The sequence below is a fragment of the Ovis aries genome, chromosome 2, assembly GCF_016772045.2.
Source record: "Ovis aries strain OAR_USU_Benz2616 breed Rambouillet chromosome 2, ARS-UI_Ramb_v3.0, whole genome shotgun sequence".
Lineage (NCBI taxonomy): Eukaryota > Metazoa > Chordata > Mammalia > Artiodactyla > Bovidae > Ovis > Ovis aries.
In genome coordinates this window covers 6,499,083-6,522,724 of record NC_056055.1, presented here as the reverse complement: position 1 = coordinate 6,522,724, position 23,642 = coordinate 6,499,083, and the positions used below count along the sequence as shown (strand labels likewise).

General features: G+C 46.0%; 1 protein-coding gene across 3 annotated transcripts in view; it reads right to left on the bottom strand.

The window, feature by feature from the left end:
- Positions 1-23,642, bottom strand: part of ASTN2 (astrotactin 2) — a 1,032,871-nt gene that overhangs the window by 782,552 nt on the left and 226,677 nt on the right. For all 3 annotated transcript variants that reach the window (XM_042242803.2, XM_027964073.3, XM_060410801.1), the window contains exon 3: positions 20,345-20,729. In XM_042242803.2, the coding sequence (XP_042098737.1) occupies positions 20,345-20,729 (385 nt within the window). The remainder of the gene's footprint in view (positions 1-20,344; positions 20,730-23,642) is intronic.

The window sequence follows — 23,642 nt, the reverse complement described above, 5'->3', positions numbered from 1 at the left end:
CCAGCTGTGAAAACCCAAAAACACTTTGCACCAGTCATGTGAGCAGGGATTCTCATGACAAGGATGACCCAGAGGACACAGGAGATATTAAAGCCTGGAGTTCGGATGAGGCTATTTGGAAATTAATTCCATTCTAGCCTGTAACCCTAAGGGAATTAGAACAGATAAGGTCCAGACTCAGCTGGGAAACTCAAGGACCACTCTGCCACCTTCGAAGGCACTGTTCTCTGTCGATGCCATCCCTCAGCTCAGGCACAGCTGCTCTCCCTTCCCGTGACAGGCAAGCCACAGTCAGCATAGCCGGTGCCCATCCTAATGAGGCTGGACGGAAAGCTTCCATCTAGGGAAGACCCAACCCTTCTGTGCTCGATATCGCAGCTCAGGAAAGACACTAGCTTGCTGTGCCTCAGTTTCTCCATCTGTGTGCAACAGAGTGGCCCCATCTCCCTCCCTGTGTCCCAGTCACACTGGCCTTCCAGGTCACGGGACGGGCTAGGCTCTTTCTTTGCAGAAATTCTTCCACTACCTCTTCAGCCCTTCATTTGGGCAAACACTGCATCCTTCTGACTTCAGTTTAGTTCTTCCTTCCTCAGAAAGGGCTTCCTGAACAGCCAAATTGAGGCCAAGTCCTCCTCTCTCTGTCCCCAGAGCACTCGGCACATTTCCTTCCTGGTGGCTCCATGTTGGTCAGTAACTGATAATTCAGTTCACGTCTCAAGTCTTGTCTTCCCATCGCAGGCTCCATTGTGCAGTCATGTCCAACTCTTTGCAACCCCATAGACTGTGGCCCGCCAGGCTCCTCTGTCCATGGACTTTTCCAGGTAAGAATACTGGAGCAGGTTGCCATTTCTTCCCATTAAAGGACAACATCTCTGAGGGCAGGGTCATGCCAGCCACTTTTGCTACTGCTTTAATGAGTCTTTGGTGAATGAATGAACAAATGAATTGCTGAGCAGTTGTCAGAACTAAATAAAGCAGCCTACGAAGTACCTCATCTATTTGCAGAAGACTCTCAATAGGATAATAACTAACACGACTGGAGCCTTTTATCTGTAAAAAGCACTCCTCTAAGCCCTGTGACGTGTTTTAACCCATTTAGTCTAACAACAACTCGAGGGTGCCAACTCTGACTTTCCACATTTTAAAGATGAGGATAGTGAGAGAGGGCAACATTTACTCCTATGTCAACGTTATGCATGCCTAGTAGATCTCAGAAAGTATTAACATCAGGAGTCAACCACGGCAGCCTTGCTCCAGAACCACACGCCTAACTACCAGGCTCTATAGAGACCTTAGCTTCCTCCCTGCACCTTCCCTCTCGGTCCTTCTCAGCCCTAAATTACCTGGTTAGCGCCTCTCTCTCCCATGGACTCTTTCTTTATTTGCCAGCCCCATTCTCTTAATTCTGGGAACTCACATCCCCCTTCCCTGAACCCATGCATAGACAACTGAGGTTACAAAAGGCTGCCCTTGACATCAGGACAGTCTCCACCATGCTCTGGCCCTTTTGAAGGATGGGGCAGACCTCGTTTTCTTATAAGGTGAGGACACAGAATCCCACAGCAAGGACAATCAGATCCCTCAGGACAAAAGGAACCTCCTACCCAGGAGCCTCACCTGTAAGGATACCAAGGTCACCTCCCTCCCGACATCCTGACAAGTTAAGAGCTGGATGAGGGTGCAGAGGCCTCATGGTGCAGCTGACTGTGCACAGTTACTCCGAGCCCCAGCAGGGAGGAGGAGGACTCAACTCAGGCCACACACGCCACCCCTACTGCTTCCTCTCCTCCAGAGGAGAGCCTTGGGCACCACGAACAGCCATTGCCGAGGACACAGATGGATGAGAGGGAGGTGCGCTGAGCCCAAGCAGGCTGCCTGTCTGTCCACTGGGCAAAGCCGCTTTCCGGAGGGGTGATGAACAGCGCCAATCAGGCGGCACTTAACGTAATTATAATGAAGTGGATGCATCTGGTCTCCGAAGGCTTCATTCACAAGGGAAATGATGAGGAAGCGATGCTCTCTCTGCCGACCTCCTTGGAACACTTAGGGAATAATGCTGGAGCCAGGAGGTTATAAAACAAAGCTTGAGACTGGTCTCTGCCACCTATTACCAGTTAGAATGTGAGGCACTGGTGCCCCTTTTCTCGTAACATCATTTCCGTCCAAGGAAGTATGAGGAGATAAGGATTTGCATGAAAGAAAGGCTTCTTCTCTTCCTCTTAACGACCTGCTGGTTTTTCTAACAACTTCTCCCCGCTATACACACACCATTAGTCATGCCGACTAGGCGTGTGGCACTGATTCCCGGCTCACTTTCCACTGGCCCCATGCCATGTGTATATCTACAGCCCACGGAATCTGGTGCAACTCAAACAGGCTGGGATCTAGGACCTGGGACCCTTCATTGCAGTGCTCGTATCCAGACAAACATCTCCTCAACCAACAGAAGGCAAAGAAACTCTAAGACACTAAAAATAACTGCACGCATCCACAGCTGGGGCAAATTATGGACAACAAGATACAAACAGATCAGAAACCAAGCTGCCACTTCTGAAGAGTGGGAGCAAAATCAGGGGGCCAGGAGCAAATGCAGGGCACTGCACAAGCCCTCTGCACACACCACCGCCAACGGATGGGCAAACCACCTAAGCCACCCATGGGGCCCAAGCCCTAGACCTACGCCTTTTCTCACCCTATATAAGCAACCAGTCTGCCCTTGCTTGGGGAGTGAACAGGAGCCTATCACTTGTTTTTGCTCCCCCTTCCTACAGCAGAGGCCCCAGTAAAGCCTTGCCCGAATTTCTTGTCTGGTGGTGGTGGTATTCAGTCACTAAGCTGTGTCCGATTCTTTGCAATCCCATGGACTGCAGCACATCAGCTTCCCTGTCCTTCACCATCCTGGAATTTGCTCACCGACTCATGTCCATTGAGTCAGTGATGCCATCCAACCATCTCATCCTCTGTTGTCCCCTTCTCCTCCTGCCCTCAATCTTTCCCAGCATCAGGGTCTTTTCCAATGACTTGGCTCTTCCCATCAGGTAGCCAAAGTATTGCAGCTTCAGCTTCAGCATCCTGCCTGCTTCAGCATTCCTGCCAATGAATACTCAGGGTCGATTTCTTTAAGATTGACTGGTTTGATCTCCTTGCTGTCCAAGGGACTCTCAAGAGTCTTCTCCAACACCATAGTTCAAATGCATCAATTCTTTGGTGCTCTGCCTTCTTCATGGTCCAACTCTCACATCCATACATGACTACTGGAAAAACCATAGCTTTGACCATATGGATCTTTGTCAGCAAAGTGATGTCTCTGCTTTTCAACACACTGTCTAGGTTTGTCATCGATTTTCTTCCAAGGAGCAAGCAACTTTTAATTTCATAGCTGCAGTCACTGTCTGCAGTAATTTCGAAGCCCAAGAAGATAAAATCTGTCACTGCTTCCACCTTTTCCCCTTCTATTTGCCATGAAGTAATGAGACTGGATGCCATGCTTTTAGTTTTTTTAATGTTGAATTTGTCTGGCCTCATCAATTTCTATTGATTGGGAAAATTCAAGAATCTTAGTATCAAAAAGGGTAGGAATTGATCGGCAAAGTTCCAAGCTGCTCATTATACAGATGGGAAGACTGAAGTTCAAGAAGGAAATAAGATTTTTCCAAGATCATTAATATGTAAGGCAGGTGGCCTTTGCACAAACCTGTTCACATATTACTAGATTTCATTCTCAAAACAATCCTAGGAATCTGACACAACTATTAAATCAGTTTCACAGAGGAGGAATCTGAGACTTAAAGAGGTTACTTAACTTGCCTACGATTGAGGTGTTATGTGCCCCTCTCCAAAACCATCACCCAGCTGCTGGCTAGTTCTTAGAGAGGCGTGCCATTGTAGCTGTGCTGTGGTTTGAACACTGAAAGATTTTGGTAGGCCAAAAGTTGATTAAATCCCACCTTCTTTTACATGCACCAGGGGGGTGCTGGGTACTGAAAGAGAGCCTGTGGTGAATGCTTTTATAAAATAAAGAAACACTTAGGAAAATAATCTGTCTCTCCCTGATCTCTCTCTTCACTAAGCTGAGCTACTCACAAACCAGGTTCTTCCGGAGCAAGCACACCAGCCCTGCTCCGAGCAGATGGACTCCCCACCGTTCTGGACAGGAGCTATGCTTTGAGGCACCAAACCCACAGATGCCTGCTTTAGCGTGACGTACATGCAGGTGCTTCATCACCCAGAGGGCGCCTTGCTGGCGACTCTGAGATTCCACCATCTCAGCAAAGCGGATGAGACCAGAGCTCCCCATCTGGGCAGAAAAGGCGGATAGCCTTGGATTTGTGGGTGAATGGTGGTGTGGCCTGGTGTGAGGATTTGCCCATTAGGACTTTCAACATCGAATGTGACAGATCCTCTCATGCGTTATTTGAAGAGGAGATGCAAGGAGAGAGACAAACAGTGTGTATCTCGCAAGGAACGGAGGGGAGCCAGGAGCAGAAGCTGTGAGGCAGTCAAAGCAAGCGGTGGGCGTGCACATCCTAGGAGCTAAGGAGGTCATTAGCAGATGGAGGCAAAAGAATCTCAGATACTCTTTCATGAATTTAGAAGAGCTAAAGGACAGCAGAAACAAGGTGCCAATTTTTATTATATCCTAACAATGGCTTTTTCTCCATGAAGCCTGAAAATGTTTTATGATTAAGATTATTCTTGGACCCCGTGTTCTCCAACAGTAAAGGCAGCAAAGAAGTGGTGAGAAATGAGCATTTCAAGGTCATGCAGACTTAGGTACAAATCCTGGCATGTGATCTGGGACCAATTTTCTGAGCTCGCCCAGCCCCTCCTGGCTTACCTGAAAACGGGGGGCAATTAGAGGTACTGACCACGCCAAATTTTTTGAGGACTAAATGTACACATATTTAGTAAGTGTTGATCACAGAGCTTGGTCCACACAGGTTAGCTAACGTTACTCCCATTGCAACTAGAAAGAAACCTGCATCAGCTGAACCAAGTAGTCCATTCTTTAAACCTAAACAAGTTGAAGAAAACACTCGACGTCAGCCATGCATTGACTCATTTTCCCAATTTATCCCCTCATTTTAGAAGTTATTTGTCATCTTCTCTGTGCCAGACGATGTTCTAAACAAGTGAAAAGCATTGCAAAAAAAAAAAAAAAAAAACCCAAAACCTGACAAAATACCTGGGGGGAGGCAGACGACAGACACACAAACATGTATGATGGATCAAAGGGTGAGCCCTGATGCTATGAAGAGGAAGGCCTCATTGACAGGGTGAGGTATAAGGAAGCCGTGCAGACAGCCGGGGGAAGAACTGTTCAGCGATGCAAAGACTCTGAGGTGGCTCCCTCAAAACAAACCCTTATGGAGGATGATAAAAATATATATATAACCAGGCAAGACCAACATTACCGCTGTCCTGTACGTCTAGAGCGTTAGTTTACAAAAAGGATTCACTGCTACCATCGCTTGGTTCTCCCGCATGCTTATGAAACTGGCTTCTCCATCTTACAAATGTGTGGACTGAAGCTCGCAGCAGGGTTTCACAAACCAGATCCTCCTGACATTATGGGCTGGGCGATTCTTTACTGTCAGGATTTGTCCTGTGCACGGCAGGGTGTTTACCGCCGTCCCTGACCCCAGGACTAAATACCAGGAGCATTCTCTACTCCTTCTCCAGTCATGACAAACCAGTGTCTCCAGACATTGTCAAATGTTTCCAGGAAGGGAAAACCACCCCTGGTTGAGAACCACTGGTTTAGAGAAATGAAGTGACTGGTCCAAGGTCTCAAATCAGTGCGAGCAGAGTAGGTGAGACTCTGACCTGCTTTTCAGAGTCTCTGTGATCCAGTGTATTCTACTGCTGTCTTCCTCCTACTGGGACTTCGTCTTCCTGAATGTTCCCCGCACACTGCTCCCAGCACAGGGCGTTTGCATTTGCTATTCCCTCTGCCTGAAAAGCTCTTTCCTCATGTATTCATAAGGCTTATTTCCATCTACTATAGATTTGTCCTCATCTACTTAGATCTACTATAGATCTCAGTCTATGTCTACTACAGGTCACCTCGTTGCTGAGACCTTTCCTGCGGGTCCTAATTCCCTTCCTTTTGTTTCTTTCCCACTGTTATCATAATGGTTTTATAATATATACAACATGGGCATGCTGAGCTGCTTTAGTCATGTCTGACTCTTTGCAACCCCATGGACTATAGCCTGCCAGGCTCCTCTGTCCATGGGATTCTCCAGGCAAGAATACCGGAGTGGGTTACCCTTTCGTCCTCCAGGGGATCTTGCTGACCCAGGGATCAAACCTCTGTCTCTTAAGTCTCCTAAAGGCAACTTCTTTTCCACTAGCACCATGTGGGAAGCCCATATAGTATACAAGATTGTATATAATTTTATTCATATAAAATAGGCATTTATAAAATAGTTATATTTTTAATTATGTATCTTATATATTTTCTCCTTTGTTTATTTATGGTCTTTCCATACTCAATAGAAAGCTCAATAAAATAGATTTGTACGTATTTTACTCGCTGCTTTATCCTCACCCTAATTAGTGTCTGATGGGCCTCCCCGGTGGCTCAGGAGTAAAGAATCTGCCTGCCAATGCTAGAGAGGCGGGTTTGATTCCCGGGTTGGGGAGATCTCTTGGAGAAGGACATGGAAATCCAGTTCAGTATTCTGGCCTGGGAAATTCCATGGATAAACGGGCCTGGCAGACTACAATCCATGGGATCATAAAGAGCTGAACATGATTGAGCAACTAGACAACAACAATTAGTGCCTGATATGCAGTAGGTACCTAATTAAAGCTTGTTGAATTAATGAATTAAAATGTAGATGGAAAAATGTTTCCTTATTTAACACATGTTTCCTGAGACTTCCTGACACAGGGGTGGTGTGTTAAACATATATCAGGAACTTTAAAACATTCAGACCGTTTTACTCAGTAATTCTACTCCTGGGAATATACCCTGAGGAAATAAACCAGAATGGTGAAAAACAAATTTAAGTACAAAATGTTTGTTGCTGACGAAAACAAAATGGCAAGGGAGAAAAAAAAAAGCAACTGAGATGTTCATCAATAAATCAGCTATGAGATAGTTTTACAGCAGAATGATAAACATACTGAAATATTTATGATATTTAATAAAAGTATAAGATAGAAAATTATATAGGTTTTTGCTTTCAATATGTAAAAGAAGAGAAAATGAAACAAGGAAACAGTAAAATGTTACTGTGGCAATTTGATGAGGTATTCTGAGAAATGATCATTTACACTTTATTTTTTTAAGCTTTCACAATTTAGCATCTATAACGTTTATAACTAGGAAGTATTAGGACAAATAAGGATCAGTCTTAATTGTGGGTAGACATAGCGATTTATTGCACCCCTGGGTGGACAAAGAAAGCAAAGCAGGATGAGTCCCCCTGGGAGACCTGAGGCTGAACAACCTGGACCCTGTGTGATAGTCAGACCTCAAACGGCTGATTTCCAGCCATTTCAAGGGAGGCCAGGACGGGAGGTACAGAGTCCCTTGACTGCTGGGAAATTGCTCCAGCTCTGATCAATCAGGGAACAGTCTCTTCAGCCCCTGACATTTATCAAACCTCCTTCACCCTCATCTGTCACTGTGTGGTGGGCCTGCCTCGCCGGGCACAGACTAATCAAGTCAGGATGCCCCAAGGGTCCCTAGAGACAGAGAGGAGGGGGGCTCTGAGGGAGCAGGGAGAGAGGGCGGGCAGGGAGAGGATCACGAGGCAGGAGGGGGAGGGCAAATGTTCAGAGAACGCCAGTTTGTTTTGCTATCGTGGCAATTAATGCTGGGAAGTGACATTTTAAGGGGCTCTGGTGACAGCAGTGGTGACATTCCTGTTGATGATTCCATGACAAATCTCTGTCTATATCTTATTTTAGAGAGTATGGAGACAGCTCAGAGGATGGCTGTCTGGGGATGCTGAGCTCCTGTCTGTTGGAGGCATTGGTCTTTTCTGCTTTGCCAAGCCTAGACAATCAGGCACCAGGGCCAAGGTCTGGGAGGGCAGGGCTTAGAAATCAAAGTCATAAAACTTTGTTGCAGAGTCAGGGTCTCATCTTCCATAGCCTCGTTAACTCCTCTATGTGGTATGATGAATTGGAGCAAAAATGAGTTTTCTAACATTCTACAAGTGATCAGCTGCAGTTCACAGAAAAAGAGAAGAAAAAAACAGTCAAATTCTGGATACTTTCTAGGCTTCCTAGTTTTAAGGAACCTATATTTTCAAACACATCTTAGCTCTCTTTGTTCAAATGTTACAGCCTGAGAATTAGAAGGGATTGCTTAAATTGTGCCTAAATCTCCAATACTGCTACACCAGCCTTAACAAATGGCTACTCAATCCTCTGTGAATACTTCCAAAGACTAGGAGTTTATGACCTTTAAAATTAAGAAGGGGAGGCAATGTGGATGTAACAAGTTGCTTGCCAAATGATATTCAGGATATTGCAGGGATAAGTACAGTGTGGCAAAATGCAGACAGTCCTGAACCTGAACTCAAGAGATGCAGGCTTCAGTAGAGCTTCGCCCCCACACTGGCTCTGTACTGTAGGGTCTGAGTGATTTCATTTCTCTGAGCCGAGTAAGGTTCCTTTCTTCTCTCTCAAAAAGGTTCAGTAACACCCAGGGTTTATCATATACTGTTTATGAAGCCATTCTATAAATGTTCAAAGACTATATAAAATAAAGCTGCTATTACAGTTTTATATCCCTCTAAACTGTGACCTTCTAGGAAAGAACTATTTCCCATTTTGCTCTGTATCTTCTGCATTAAATATGGTGCCTTGCACATAGTAGGTGCTCAAGGTGCTCAGTTAAGATCTGTTAAATACATGGATGAGTGAGTGAGTGAATGCCTGAGTAGCAAGGGGGAGGTGTACCCAAAGAGAAGACTCAGGAACTATACTGTCAGCTGTCTGCAAATGGCTGATAAAGGTGCCCAGGAGCCAGAAGGTACACCAAACAGGCCCTGGAACAGTTTCCCCTGCAGATTTCAAATAGTGCTTTCAACAAGGAGAAGGGAGAGGCAGTTGGGTAAAAGACTTCAGGGTAGTCTGGCGGAAGAAAGTCATATTCAAAGCTTTCTTCTTCGTGTGCAGCGAGCTGGAATCCCAGTGTACAGCCCAGTTTGAAACGATGCTGCCTATCTTGCTTTCCACTGATCCCTGGTAGCCCGGGAAGCACCCTGAAGGTGATGTCAAAATAAGACCCGCTGTTAGGAAGGACTTTCCCCAGGCTCTTTGAGAAGTTCTTTCTGGGCTCTGGGACAGCTGGGAAGAGGAAGGTGTTGAGGCTTAAAGAATAGGTAGTGTTTCCCAGGCGGGGAGCAGAGGGAGGCAGGGGGTGGAAGCGAAAATAAACAAGGAAAGAAGATAAAAGAGACACAAAAGTTCCTCTGGGAGGGCAGGTGGTGAAGTTTCAAGAGATGATGGTACGGGGGGGTTGGTGAAGACACCACTGGGCTGGCCACAAGGACAGAGGGGCAAGACACAAAGTTTCAGCGCACCACTGCCTGTCTCGGGCACCATTCCTAGTTCCTCCACCAACCGCCTACCTGGAATCTAATGACAGTCATCCTTCACCTCTCGAGGCAAGAAGCACCTCCGGGAAGCTGTCACAGACCCAGCAATTAGGGATCGACCTCCCTGTGGATACCCCAGCACAACGCAGCCCCTGAGGCTGAAAGGACTTTGAACTTCAGGCGATAATTCCCTCAGAAACTGTGAAATCAATTCAGGGGTTCAGATCAACATCAAAGAGATGACAAAGCAGAACAGAAAACGATCAGACCACGCCACATGTAATATGGGAAGGATTCTTTTGCCGAACTTATGGTAGAAACACGTATACACTCATTCACAAGAACATGTGTCTCCAAAGACGACATGCTGATGGCCACCAGGCACAGGAAAAGGTGCCCAATATCACTATCAGAGAAAGGAAAATCCAAACTGCAATGAGGTGTCACCTCACTTCGGTCAGAATGGTCATCATCAGAAAAGTCTACAAATAATAAATGCTGCAGAGGATGTGGAGAAAAGGGAACCCTCCTACACTGCTAGTTAGAACATAAATCAGTATAGCCACTATGGAAAACAGTATGGAGGTTCCTTAAAAAAAAAAAAAAAAAAAAACTAAAAATAGACTCCTGTGATTCATCAATACTACTCCTGGATATATATCCAAAAAAGATGAAAACTCTAATTTAAAGAGATATACACACACCCCAGTGTTCACAGCACTGTTTACAATAGGCAAGTCACGGAAGCCACCTAAGCGTCCATCCACAGATGGATGCATAGAGAGGATGTGGGAAATGTATACACAATAGAATATTACTCAGCCATGAAAGAATGAAACAATGCCATTTGCAGCAACATGGAGAGACCTAGAAACTGTCATACTAAGTCAAAATCAGACAAAGACAAATATCATATGATGTCACAAATATCATGGGACAAGTGTCTATGTGGAGTCTAAAATACAATACAAATGAACGTATTCACAAAATGCACAGATACAGAAAACCAACTTATGGTTAACAAAGGGGAAGGCTTGGGAGGAGAGATAAATCAGGAGTTTGGGATTAGCAGATACACACTACTACACATAAAATAAACAAGGACCTACTGTATAGCACAGGGAAGTATATTCAGTATCTTGTAATAACATATAATGAAAAAGAATGTGGAAAAGCAGAAACATGCATGGGTGTAACTGAATCACCCTGCCCTATATCTGAAACACTGTAAATCAGCTGTGATTTTAAAAAAGCGCATGTGTGCGGTCACAGTGCAAAATATATTTCTCACTGTGGCCAACGCTTAATGAACACAACAGTAAGAGACAGCCTGCTTGCATTCTAAGCCCATGTTTCCTCTCTTCTGATCAAATAAGTTGACAGGATTACATTGTGCTATCTTCAGAACATGCCTGGGTTTGGGACATGCTTGAGAAGTCCTTGGGAACATGCTTGGGAATTAGACAAAGCCGAGTTCAAATGTCAATTTCTTAACTTTTGGCTCTATAACTTTGAGATTAGCTCTAAAGTTTGATATGAATAATTTCTTTCTTATGAGATGCATGGGAAGATTCAGTAAATCACTGATTTGAAAACACTAAACACAGTATGCATGGCTCAGAAAAAGGATAAAGGATCCATGCAAAGTTTAGCAGCCTATGGAAAGACACTAATCTAACCATCTGCCTCTTCATTCATATATCTATTTTCCATCTGCTGACTCAACACAAATTTCAACATCTATTATGCAGCCATGAAATTAAAAGATGCTTGCCCCTTGAAAGGAAAGCTATGACAAACCTAGACAAAGCATATTAAAAAGCAGAGACATCATTTTTTTTTAACAAAAAAGACCATATAGTCAAAGATATGGTTTTCCCAAGAGTCAGATACAGCTATGAGAGTTGGACCATAAAGAAGGCTGAGTGCCAAAGAATTGATGCTTCCTAATTGTAGTACTGGAGAAGACTCTTGAGAGTCCCTTGGACTGCAAGGAGAGCAAACCAGTCAATCCTAAAGGAAATCAACCCTGAATGTTCATTGGAAGGACTGGTACTGAAGCTGAAGCTCCAATACTCTGGCCACCTGATGCAAAGAGCTGACTCAATGGAAAAGACCCTGATACTGGGAGAGACTGAAGGCAGGAAGAGAGGGGCAACAGAGGATAAGATGGTTGGATGACATCACCGACTCCATGAACCTAAGTCTGAGATGCGGTGAAGAACAGGGAAGCCTGGTGCGCTGCAGCTCATAGGGTGGAATAGAGTCGCGCACGACTTAGCAACAAAACAAAAAATGTACCAGTCATTCTGTTCGCTCAGTCGTGTCCGACTCTTTGCGACGCCATGGACTGTAGCCTACCAGGATCCTCAGTCCATGGGATTTTCCAGGCAAGAATACTGGAGTGGGTTGCCATTTCCTTCTCCATCTGTTAGGCACAGAACAGTGCAAATAGGTCTGGACCACAGTCTCACAGAATCCTGAGTCTAATCAGAGAAGCAAAATATTTAATAAATTAATCCAAATAATTTTTTTTAATGTACCATTACAGAAAACAAAAGAGAAGAACTCGTAGGGAAAAGAGCTTTGTCTGAAGAAGTAGGATTTAAGCTGAGACCAGAATGATGAGAAGGACTCACCCATGACAGATTAGGGGAGGAAAGGGAGGAATTTTTTTTTTTTTCAGACAAGGACAATAACAGCATATGCAAATGGTCTGCAGTGGGAGAAGCTTAGCAAATTTGCAGAACAGAGAGGAGGCCATGGTGGCTGAGCACAGAGGGTGGGGATCAAGAGCAGTGAGAACTCCGCAAAACTTTAAGCATGAAACTGCTACAGCCAGAAGGATCATAACAGAGTGAATGCTGTGTACGGAAGTAGAGGACAGGCATACAAGCAGGAAGGTATGTGAGGATGAGGTGTTTTGAAGACATCAGGAAGATGGATATGGCCTCAAGAGGGGATGGATGAGCAGAGGTGAAGATGAGGAACCTGGAAACAGACTACCATCTCCGAGTTAAGAAATCTGAACACCCAGGTAAGGCATCGAATAAGGTGTTGACTAGCAAAGAGCTCTGAAATTTTAGAAAGCGCCACCCGAGAGTGACATTCACAAGGCATTCACAGGGGATGTCAGAAGAGTTAATAAACAGCTCCTCAGTTCCCTGTCACCCTAGAGTGCTTTACTGACACCAAACATGAGTTCCCTACACCCTGGGGGACCATTCAAAACATTCCAAAAAACTGTTATCTCCCTGCTGCAACATCCCTTCTGCTGATTTAGAAGCTCAGAAGCACTGGGCAGCAGCGTCCTGCCTTGGAGAACAGATGCTAGTTGCCTATTTTTCCTCCCGAATCTGAGAGTGAAACTAGCTCATGGGCTCTAGGCTCCAGCTACATCCCTGGGACAACAGGAGCTCGGCACCTTCCCAAGGATCATATAATCAGTGTGAGGTCCTGTGTTCACATCGGAGCTTGGCCCCTTAGCATGAGAGCTCACGTGCCAGAGTTTGGACCTGGCTCAGCCACGTTCCCCTGCGTGACTCTGGACATTTCGTTTAACCTTTCTCAGCTTCTCTGTAAGGCAGGGCAGTATCACTGCATAACTCTTAGGGCTGTTGCGACGTGTAAATGACATAATTCCTAGAAGTTCCCAGACAGTGGTTATCCCAAGTGGAGGTTAGCTGTCATCTGCAGCAGCAGCACCAGTGGCACTGGCTTCCTATCCACCTCTTTCATCTATCTTCCCCTCGGGGTTCATTACAAATAGCTCAGTGAGATAACGTATAAGATAGCAGCTAGACTCCTAACGGGACTCAAGAAAGTCCCGCCTACTCCATTCTCTCAGCAAGGGTCCCATTTACCCTGAAACATTCTGATCTGTAATTCTGAGCAACAGTAAGTTTTAGCCTACTGGTCCATGTCAGAGAGACTGTGACCCCTCCCCATGTATCAAATGTGGACCACTGCTTGTATTTGATGCCATTTCTTTTTTTTCTTTTCCTACCTTAGGTCCTGAACTGAAGTGGGACAGCAAAGCCAAGCCTTTATCTGGCATCGCTTCACCTAAGAATCATTGCTTGGGTAACCATGAAGACTGACTTCTGACAAAGAAAGTCAGAAAAGAAAATCAAAAGCGAAAATTGCATATTTAAAATGAAGGCAACTATTTTATACACACACACACACACACACACACACACACACACACAGCCCAGCCCAGAAAGGTCCATGAATAGTATATGAATTGTCAAGGTGATGGGGCAGTGGGTGGTTTGTCTAGATTTGTATAGAAGATGTACAGGCCCCCTTGAGAGTACAAAACAAATTCTAAAGTGAATACTTGCAGTGGTACTTCCCCAAATTGTAAATGTGTAATCTGTAATTATAAGTGTGCAATGTGTACCCTTTAATACAGAGATTCTGCTTTTAGGCATCTGTTTTATAGAAACAGCCTTAAATTTTGCAAAAATATGTCTGTGTGTGTGTGTGTGTGTGTGTGTGTGTGTGTGTGTGTACAAGGATGTATACTTACTCACCGTGAGTGCAGCAAATTGAGATAATGGTCAGCAAAAATGAAAAGTAGAGCAGATGCTGGTGTGATTGGTGTGTTCCAATCCTGGAATCTTACAGAGCCTTCCAAAAGAAAAGAGGTGTGCAGGGTTGACACGGAAAGATGCTTTTCATACATTGTTTGGTAAACTATGAAATTGTTGCAAAATGATATACATGGCTGAGATAGCCCTATTACTGTATATCTGGGTGCAAAATGCATATATCTTATCTATACCATATACATAAAGCACATACATTCCATATGTAGGTACGCTGGAAAATATGCTAGAAGATTATAATCAGACTATTTTCAAAGATTAGCCTTTGCGTCCCATTAGTGGGATGGGGTAGCAAGACAATGGAAGGGTTTTTAGTTCTTGTTTTATGCAACTCAGACCCCTTCCTTCCTCCCTCACTGTCTTCTTTCTTTTCTCCCTCCCTTTCCTTCTCTCACTCCTTCCCTCCACCCCCCTCACATCTTTCTATTACAAATAGTATGCATTTCTTTCCTGATAATAAAACAAAATTAAGAAAACCCAATATCCATTCAGCCATCCCCTACCCTGTCCCTTGATAAAGTGATAAATCTGTAATTTTAATTTCCTTGAGCTTCCATGCATAATATTCAGGAAAGGGAAACATAAATTTAAGCACGGATAAGGAGAATTGGAATTAAAATGCATCAAGTTTCTGTTATGGACCCAACGCAATGCTGAGTAGTCACATATTGACATGATTAAATTCCCAGCAACTGGCTAAGGTGATATCAAGGGTGATGCTTGCAATACCTAAAAATGTCTAAAGTACAGGAATTAGCCAGCAAGATGAGCTGCCAGCCATAATCCGGGAGAAGCAGTCTAAAGTCGACCTCTTCCTAGATGGCACAGACCTCAGGAGGGTCCTTGGGAGGGGGTGTGATGGCCAGGCAGCGGAAGGGCATGGGGGTGGGGCATTCAGGGCAGCGAGCTTCTTAGTGATTGGCATAGAAGAATTTCAGGGCTTAACAAAGGGTATGTCCACGTGGGTATGTATTGGTTGAATGTCAGCCCGCTCAGTATAGTGCTCTTGGGGTGTCGGAATCCAGGCTTTGTCTCTTGATAAAGAAAGTTTCTCCCTCTGCCTCCAGGTTATCCCCATATTACCTGAAGGTCGAAGCTGCAAGTAACAGGGGGTGCTCAAGTATGATGAAGTAGTTTGAATCTACAGACAAATTTTAAGTGTGAGAGGTGGGGCTAGCCCTTGGCAATATAATTTCATCCCCTCTGGGGATGACTTTTATAACACTTGCCCAGCTCCTGATACCTGTCTGCTCTGGACAAAATACACAGTTGTTCCGTCCCTGGGATTCTCCAGCCAAGAACACTGGAGTGGGCTGCCATTTACTTCTCCAATGCATGAAAGTGAAGAGTGAAAGTGAAGTCGCTCAGCCGTGTCCGACTCTTCGAGACCCCATGGACTGCAGCCTACCAGGCTCCTCCGTCCATGGGATTTTCCAGGCAAGAGTACTGGAGTGGGGTGCCATTGCCTTCTCCTAGGTCCCCCCATAAAGAAAGAATCTAATGAGTCTCTCCAAGGACCACCCAAGGCAAGAGGAAGCATATTCAGCCTGAGCTGCTGCTGCTGCTGTGTGTTCCACAATTTGCCAACAGAGCTGTCCCTTTTCTGTCCAGGCAAGGAGGTCCCAGGCGGTCAGAGGCCACAGCACGGCAACCACAGCCCCTAGCCACCACCTTCCCATGGAAAGGGTGACCAGTATCCTGTCTGGATCCAGGAAAAATGCGTCTCCTACTTTCTTCTTGCCCACGTGTCTTCCTTCCCCACCCTTATCAGATCTAAGGGCAGCTGGGTAGAGTATTAAATGAAGTGCTTGGTTTTATTCCAGACTGTACTTCGTTTTAAAGCAAAGTCAGAGGAATAATGTGGTCAGATGAAAACGGGTGAGATGAGGCATGAGTTTGCAGGTGGCGAAGAGGTTCGCCAGGACCACGCAGCCAGTGTAGACAAGAGCAGGGCCCGAGCCCACCTGCTCACCGCCCCCCCCCCCCGCCCCGGGCCAGGCCGCCTTGCAAGGACTGGGTCTAATTTCTCATGCATTCGCCACTCATTCTCTTTAGATTTCTCTTGTGTGCGTCTCATCTGAAGTTGATTCCAGTCTGGTTTTGTTATCATTTAGATAGAGTTCTACTTGAAAGAAAGCACAAGGGACGAAGTTATCTTTAAGACGTGTTGCAGTGCAAAGCTGAGAGTGTGCAGACTCTACAGGACCTGATGAGGAGAGATCAGAGCAGATCCCTCTCTCAGGAGTGCGTCTCCTGTATCCTCTGGATCCAGCATGATTCAGTCCCCTGCGCAGTCTCTGTCATTCAAGAATCAGGAACCCGTGCTTTGAGCACATGAATAACGGACATGGCCAACAACTGAAAGGGATTCTCTTTAAGGAACACAAGACCTGGAAGGCCCCAAGCCCCCAGTGAAATGGGCTGTCAGCATGATGCCACGTGGGCCATTCTGAGCATGACAGCTATCGATAGCAGGGGTGCTCTCTGGCAGAGAGGTTGGGCCTCTTACCTGGACTCTGCCATGTCCTGGGAGAGACCCAGGACGGGTCAGGCTTCAGCTTGCATTTCCCAGGAGGCTTACTGGAATTTCTTTTTAAAAAATTTTTACACTGTTTTGCCTCCCCCCTACCACAACACAAATCAGCCATAATTATACATATGTTCCCTTCCTTTTGAGCCTGACTTTCCCCCCATCCCACCCCACCAGTTCATCACAGAGCTCCAGACTGGGCTCCCTGTGTTACACAGCAACTGCTCACTAGCTAGTCGCTTTACACAAGACATATATACAGAGAGAGGATGAAGATGAGATGGTTGGATGAGAAGACAGAGGATGAGATAGTTGGATGGCATCACTGACTTGATGGACATGAGTTTGAGCAAGCTCCAGGAGTTGGTGATGGACAGGGAAGCCTGGCATGCTGCAGTCCGTGGGGTCGCAAAGAGCCAGACACAACTGTGACTGAACTGATTTGTTGATGCTATTTTCTCCATTTGTCCCCCACCTCCTTCCTCCGCAGTGTCCAAAAGCCCATTCTCTACCTCCGTGCCTCCATTCCTTCCCTGCAAATAGGTTCGCCAATACCATCTTTCTAGATTCCATACGTACGCTTTAGTATACTGTATTTGCTTTCCTCTTTCTGACTTACTCCGCTTTGTATAACAGACTCTAGGTTCACCCCCAACCAGGGGCTGCTCTCTGCTGGGTTCTGGTCATCACTACTGATGGCCTCGGTCAACATTTTGGTTTCTAGAGTCCCCAGATCTGAGGACAGTGAGATAGTTCGAGGCCTGGAACTGAGAACTTGGGGCTCTAGCCAATGCTTGGATTTATTCGACTGACCGAATCATTCAGCCAACAGGCATTTTCAGAGCACCTATTAGGCATTAGTTACTGCGCTGGACACTAATGAAACTGCCCTTGCTTTCAAAAGTCATGGGGCTGGGGTGCACACCATGATGACTAGAGTTAATGATACTTTATTGTATATTTGAAAGTTGCGAAGAGAGTCAAGTTCGCATCACAAGAAAAATGTTGTCACGCTGTGAGGCCATGGATGTTAACTAGGCACTGTGGTGATCATTTCTCAACACAGACAAATACTGAATCACTGTATACCTGGAGTTAATGCAAGACTGCATGTCAATTATACCTCAATAAAAAAAAGAAATAAATTTTTTTTAAAAGTCTCCACATCTAGAATAGGAGATGGAAAGAGAAACTGATTATTATTGAACAGTGGTAAGTGATAAACTCAAAATATTCACAGCCCGCTCCAGGAACTGAAGAAGGCTCTAGACCTCTCCTCTTGGCCAGGCTGGGGAAGACTGTAGTGTGAAAAGCAAATCCCACTCTAGAGAAACTTCTTTGAGGTTTGCAATGCATTTATTATTTGAGCCCCACAGCAAAACTATGACGGGCAGAAGAAGAAGTTAGTCACTCAGTCGTGTCCAGCTCTTTGCAATCCCATGGACTGTAGCCCACCAGTCTCCTCTATCCATGGACTTCTCCAGGCAAGAATACTGGAGTGGGTAGCCATTCCCTTCTCCAGGGATCCTCCTGACCCAGGGATTGAACCCCAGTCTCCTGCATTACAGGCAGATTGTTTACCATCTGAGCCACCAGGGAAGCCCATGAGATGGGAAAACTGGTTGCTAATTCACCCATTTTCCATATAAACACAGTAGGGCTTAATAAACTAGGCTGCAAAAGTCCACATCTAGGAAAACAGGATAATGTCTGTCATATCCAAGTGACTTTCTACTTTAGACAAGAGAAGCAGGATGCTATGACCTGATAGCGTGGCTCCTGAATAACCTCACTCTCTAGGGCCATCCTTCTCGTCTCCCATTTGCTGGACATTCTCTACATGAGAGGCACTGCGCCAGGCAGCGGTGTGAAGAATGAAACCAACGCAGACTGCTCTTGCTCGAAGATGAAAAGTCGCATGAAAAATGAGAAACGATGTTTGAGAAAGTGAAGAATTGAGGAGACTGTCAGTAAGCCAACAGTTCAAAGACAGAAGAGATCACGGCGGAGAAGGGAAATGATGTGGACGTTCCAGGGCACTGAGCAAACAATGGTGGCCGGCACTTAGAGGGAGACAGGCAGGGAACAGGGAGCTGGATTAGGCAGAGTCTTAGGAACCCAGCGAAGACCAAGGGCCTGAGGTCTACAGATAACGGCTCTCAGGGATTCAACATGTACCATATCCTAGGCCTTGTGTTAGGTATTGGTATACATTGATTTTTATATTTAATCCTTCCAAAAATCCTTCAATGAGGAGTCTGAGACTTGGAAGACTGAATTCCCACTTTTCTAGGTCATTCAGCAAACAAAGGGGACAAGATTTGAACTCAGGTTCAAACAACTGTTACTTACTGTTCCACCCTTTTCCCTCCCTAGGTTTCTAAGCTTGACAAAAATGTCTCGTTTTTAAGAAATTCCTGAAGTTCCTATTTTCCACTGAGCATCATGGAAAGATGGATCTGAGAGGAGGGACCATAAGTGCAGGAGGAAAGAATGTCAAGTTCACAGCTCAGGACTGGTCCAAGCAGTGATGATGATTTCTCCTGGCTCACAAACAGGAGTAGTCCTAACACTAGGGCCTCTGGGCCAAACCTTGAACACATCACCATCACCAGGGTCATAAAGACAATATAAGGGGAAAAACAGGCAGAACAGTGATTCTATAGCATTTACCTAAAGGAAAAATAGCCAAATCTCATCTATAAACAAACTGGAGGCATAGACACTGAAAAAAAGACAGATATCAGCACATCCTGTACCCAGGTCCAAATAATCAATTGTCCTCCAACAGAACAATGAGAATGGCTCTCTGCAATAGCATATATGAAAAAGAGTGAGAGGTTTCAGTCATCAAAAAGTCAACCACAAGTCAGCAATAGCTGCCGAAAAAAAAAAAAAACAGATGTGACTCAAGCTGCATGAACAGAAGCATAACACCAGGCAAAAAGGAGGTGAAAATTGCATTTTGCTCAGCGCAGGAAGATTCCCACCTTGAGGAAGAGAGTGTCACTTCTGGTGTTATACGCCAAGACATGAAAAATTAGAATCTCCATCTAGAGCACAGTGACCAGACTGGTGAAATGCCTGAAAATATGTCACACCAGAGTGGCAGAGAAACTGGGATTATTTGTTGATATTGATTTCTAAAAGTTACCAGGTGCCTTTTTTTCTCCCTGTTGTCATATTTCCCAAGAGCTGTCTTGGGGAAGGAAATTTCAGATTCAGTTTCTGATATGGAGAGCCAGAGAAACAGACCGCAACTCAGTCTAAGGAAAAACCTTCCAACAGTAGCATCTGCAAGTGAGATGAGCTCCCACCTGAGTAGTGAGAAGGCCAGCCAGGGAGGCAATCAAGAAACACTTAAAGATGCTGGACTACATAACTTCTGATGCTCCTAAAAACTCTAATTCCAAGAATACTGGCAGTCTTTATTCCCCCCCCCCCCCTCACCACCACCAAAGAATCAAGAAGTGAGGAACTCTGAAAACCCAACAGAAGTTGGCCATAAATCAAAAATGGCTTATTCCAGAAAACACTTCCTGCATTCTCCTACCATCCAGCTCCTGCGCCTCTCCCCAGCTCCCTAAAATGCCCCACCCCCACCCCCCGGGAAGGTGGGATGTAACAGGAAGACTCACCTTTCTTCTCGAAGTCACCCTTCTCTTCCCCTGGTCGGCCCAGGCTGTCCAGGCTGTGGGTCGCCTGGCTGCCGAACTCGTCCTCCCTGGAGACGTGGTTGGCCCGCCGGGGCAGGTCGTCCTCCTCTTCGTAGTCGTAGTCATCCAGGATGGGCGTCTCGCGAATGGGCACGCCGATGACGGAGTTATGCGCCTGCAGCCGGGAGGAGCGGAAGCTTTCCCGGGCCGGCGGGCCCAGCAGCACGGACGGGATGTAGTGGATCTCGTGGGTGGCTTCCGTGCTGGCGCTCTTCTGGGGGATGCGGCGCCGCTTCTGCCAGCGCCGCTGGGCGTACAGCGCCACCGTGAACACCAGCAGCAGCAACAGCAGGGCAATGAGGCCACCCTGGAGCGGGAGGGAAGAAGGACATGCAAGTGGACCGCGGTTCTTTGGGCTGGAGTGCCAGGGAGGGGTCACCGTCCACCACACGCAGCCCACGATCCCTGGGTTTGGCTCTCGGAGCCTCCGGAGCCCGCGGAGTGACACCGTTTCCAAACCTGGCTTTCTCACCAAGAAGCTGTGTGACCTTGGAGAAACTGCTTCACCTCTCTGAGCCTTGCTTTTCACTTGTATAATGGTCAGCAAGAACCCCTGCCCTTCCTTCTTCAGGAAGTCCCCACGAGGAACAAATAAGCTGGGTGATGGGCGTGTCAGAGAGATGCACGCCACTAAATACTAGGGTGGTAGCTTTACATCTAGAGTGTCTGAGTCCCGACTCTGCCCCTCACCAGCTGAGTGACCCCAGGACATTTGAGCACACCCTCTCAGCCTTGCTTCCTCGTCTCTAGAAAGAATCCACGGAGGGCTCAAGGGACAGCAGTCTTTCTTCCATCCTGCTGGGAATACACAAGTCAAACAATTTCTGTATCATCTATACTTTTATTATCAGAAACACTGGCCTTTTTAATGCTGATTCCCCACAGGGGGCCTGGGACAAAGTAGGGGCTTCATAAATATTTGCTGAATGAATGAATGAACACATGCGTTCTTCTAGGGCTCCTTTCATCGGGAGTTTAAGGCACACTGCAGTTTATTTTTCTCTAATACATCCAACTGGTAAATATTTGGTTGAGTCTGCATACCATACATTAAATTGAAATAGGTAAAGTGTTTACGAACAGATCTTACATGATTCATGAGACTCATGAAATACTCTGCTCCGTGAGCTCCTCCAGGGCAGGGGTGTTTCTAAAGCCCATCCGTGTTCCCCACAGCACCTGTCAAAGGCCGAGGTGGACGATCTGTATTCTCCTCGCCTGCCTTCTTTCCCTCTGCCAGAAGCATCTCCATTGAGCAGGGCTAGCCCCTCGGATAGCTGCTTCTCTTCTGTATACACTGTGCTTTCTGCCTGGGAGATTCCAGGCCACTGTGTGGAGTCCCTGCTGTGTAACCCCAAGAGTTGGGGAGGACCATGCCTGTGGTTAGGAGGAGAGGGGTGAAGAAATCAAGAGACTCTGAAGCTCAGATGCTGAGTAGCAAAGCAAGCTCTGAGCCTCAGTGTGTGGGTGTGTGGGTGTGTGTGTGTTTGGCTTTTTAGCTTTAAATCCCGTGTTCTTTTGACCATACCCATTGGCTGATTGTTCTGCCTTGACTCATTAAAGGCAAGGGCAAGTTCTGAAAACCACTTGTATAACATCTAGCAAAGACGACAGATGTTAACTAACCCTGAACAGATTATCTTGGTGGGGAGATGATGGCTGTTAAGGATACCTGTTTAGGCTAAGAAGAACATCATTTACTAAAATGATTCAGCTGTCCTATTGACTAAAAATGATGATGCTTTTTTTCAAGTCCTTCAGCTCTCTAAGCTAGAATTCATCACCTCCATGGGGAGTGGGTGGCGAGTGGGCTCTGAGGTGGCCAGGGCTACAGGCATGGGCTGATAGCCCTGTTTTGACTCTGGCAATGAGTTACTCTGGGATCCCCAGGAAGGTTTCTCTGGATGTCAGAACTAAGAAGTAAATATACAAACCAAACAAAGCTATAAGTATATGTATTTATGTGTGTGGGTGGGTGCAATCTGTCAAGTGTACATAAAATGTGTGTGTGGCACCACTGGAGCCCTAGAAAAATAAGAACACACCCCTTTTTCCTCCGCAGAACATATAATAGAGATTGCTCTAGGTCTAGAAGTCATGTGTGATGTGGTATTGTCAGTTTTTTTGCATCAGAGATAAGAAAGGCAAGAGACAGAGGGTGGAGTGTGGAGGGAAGAGATGATAAGAAAGATGAGTGAAGAGAAATAGGAGGCAAGAAGAACCCTATCACTTCATACAAAAAAACAGAAGACCTGCCCCTTACTATTTTTAATGTTATTTTATTTAATCTTCAAGACAATCCTCTGTGATAAGGGATTGTAAGTTCCGTTCCGTAAATGAAATGAGGAAAAGGTGGTTCAGAGAGGTTATATAATTGCTTAAAGTCACACAGGCTTTGGTCCTAGGTCCAGCTGGGAATAAAAGGCCAAAATGTGGTGGACCCAGCTCTTCATTGCATAGCCAGTGGCTACCGCACAGTGATTCTACAGCCCAAAGGGAAGGAAAGGAAAAGTGAGAAAGATGGTAAGGGTGCACAGAGAAAAAGGGAACCCCAGGAAGGGGAGGGAAAATGCGGTGTGCAAATCCAGGATTCAGTGGGCACGTTTCAAGGCAGCCTCTGCAGCGAAAACTTTGATTTTGCCTGATTCATCCCTTCTCATCTTCGGATGTTTCGTTCTCTGTAACCCTCCCTGCAGACCCTCCCTGCTCCCAGAGCCCTTCATCCCCACTCTGCCCACTCCAGTTATGGGTGTGTGGCCCTTTTCTCAGACCCAGAACCAAAACTGACCTGGGAAAGATGAGGCTTAACTAACCTGCCCACAGGCAATTACTGTATCACATTATATTGGCTCTCTTCCCCCATCAAATCCCAACAACCCTCCCAGGTCACCCATGCAGTGCTGGATCGGCTCACAAAGCACCTCGGGGAACTCTTGTATCGGGCACAGAGGCCAAGAGCTGACCTCAGAGTGACACGGCATTAGTCCAGGTTCTCCTACTTAGAGGCTGCGTGACCTTCACTAGGTCACTACCTTTCAGAGCCTTGGTTTCCTCGTGGGTTATATGAAGGCAGTATTTAGTAGCACCTCAATGGATCATTGTGAGGCTGAGATGCCCACAGAGAATTTAGTGTTGTGTGAGGCTCATGTAACTGCTCACAGCTACTGCTATTGTCAACAGCATTCAGGAAGTACATATGTAATGCTGAATGAATGAATGA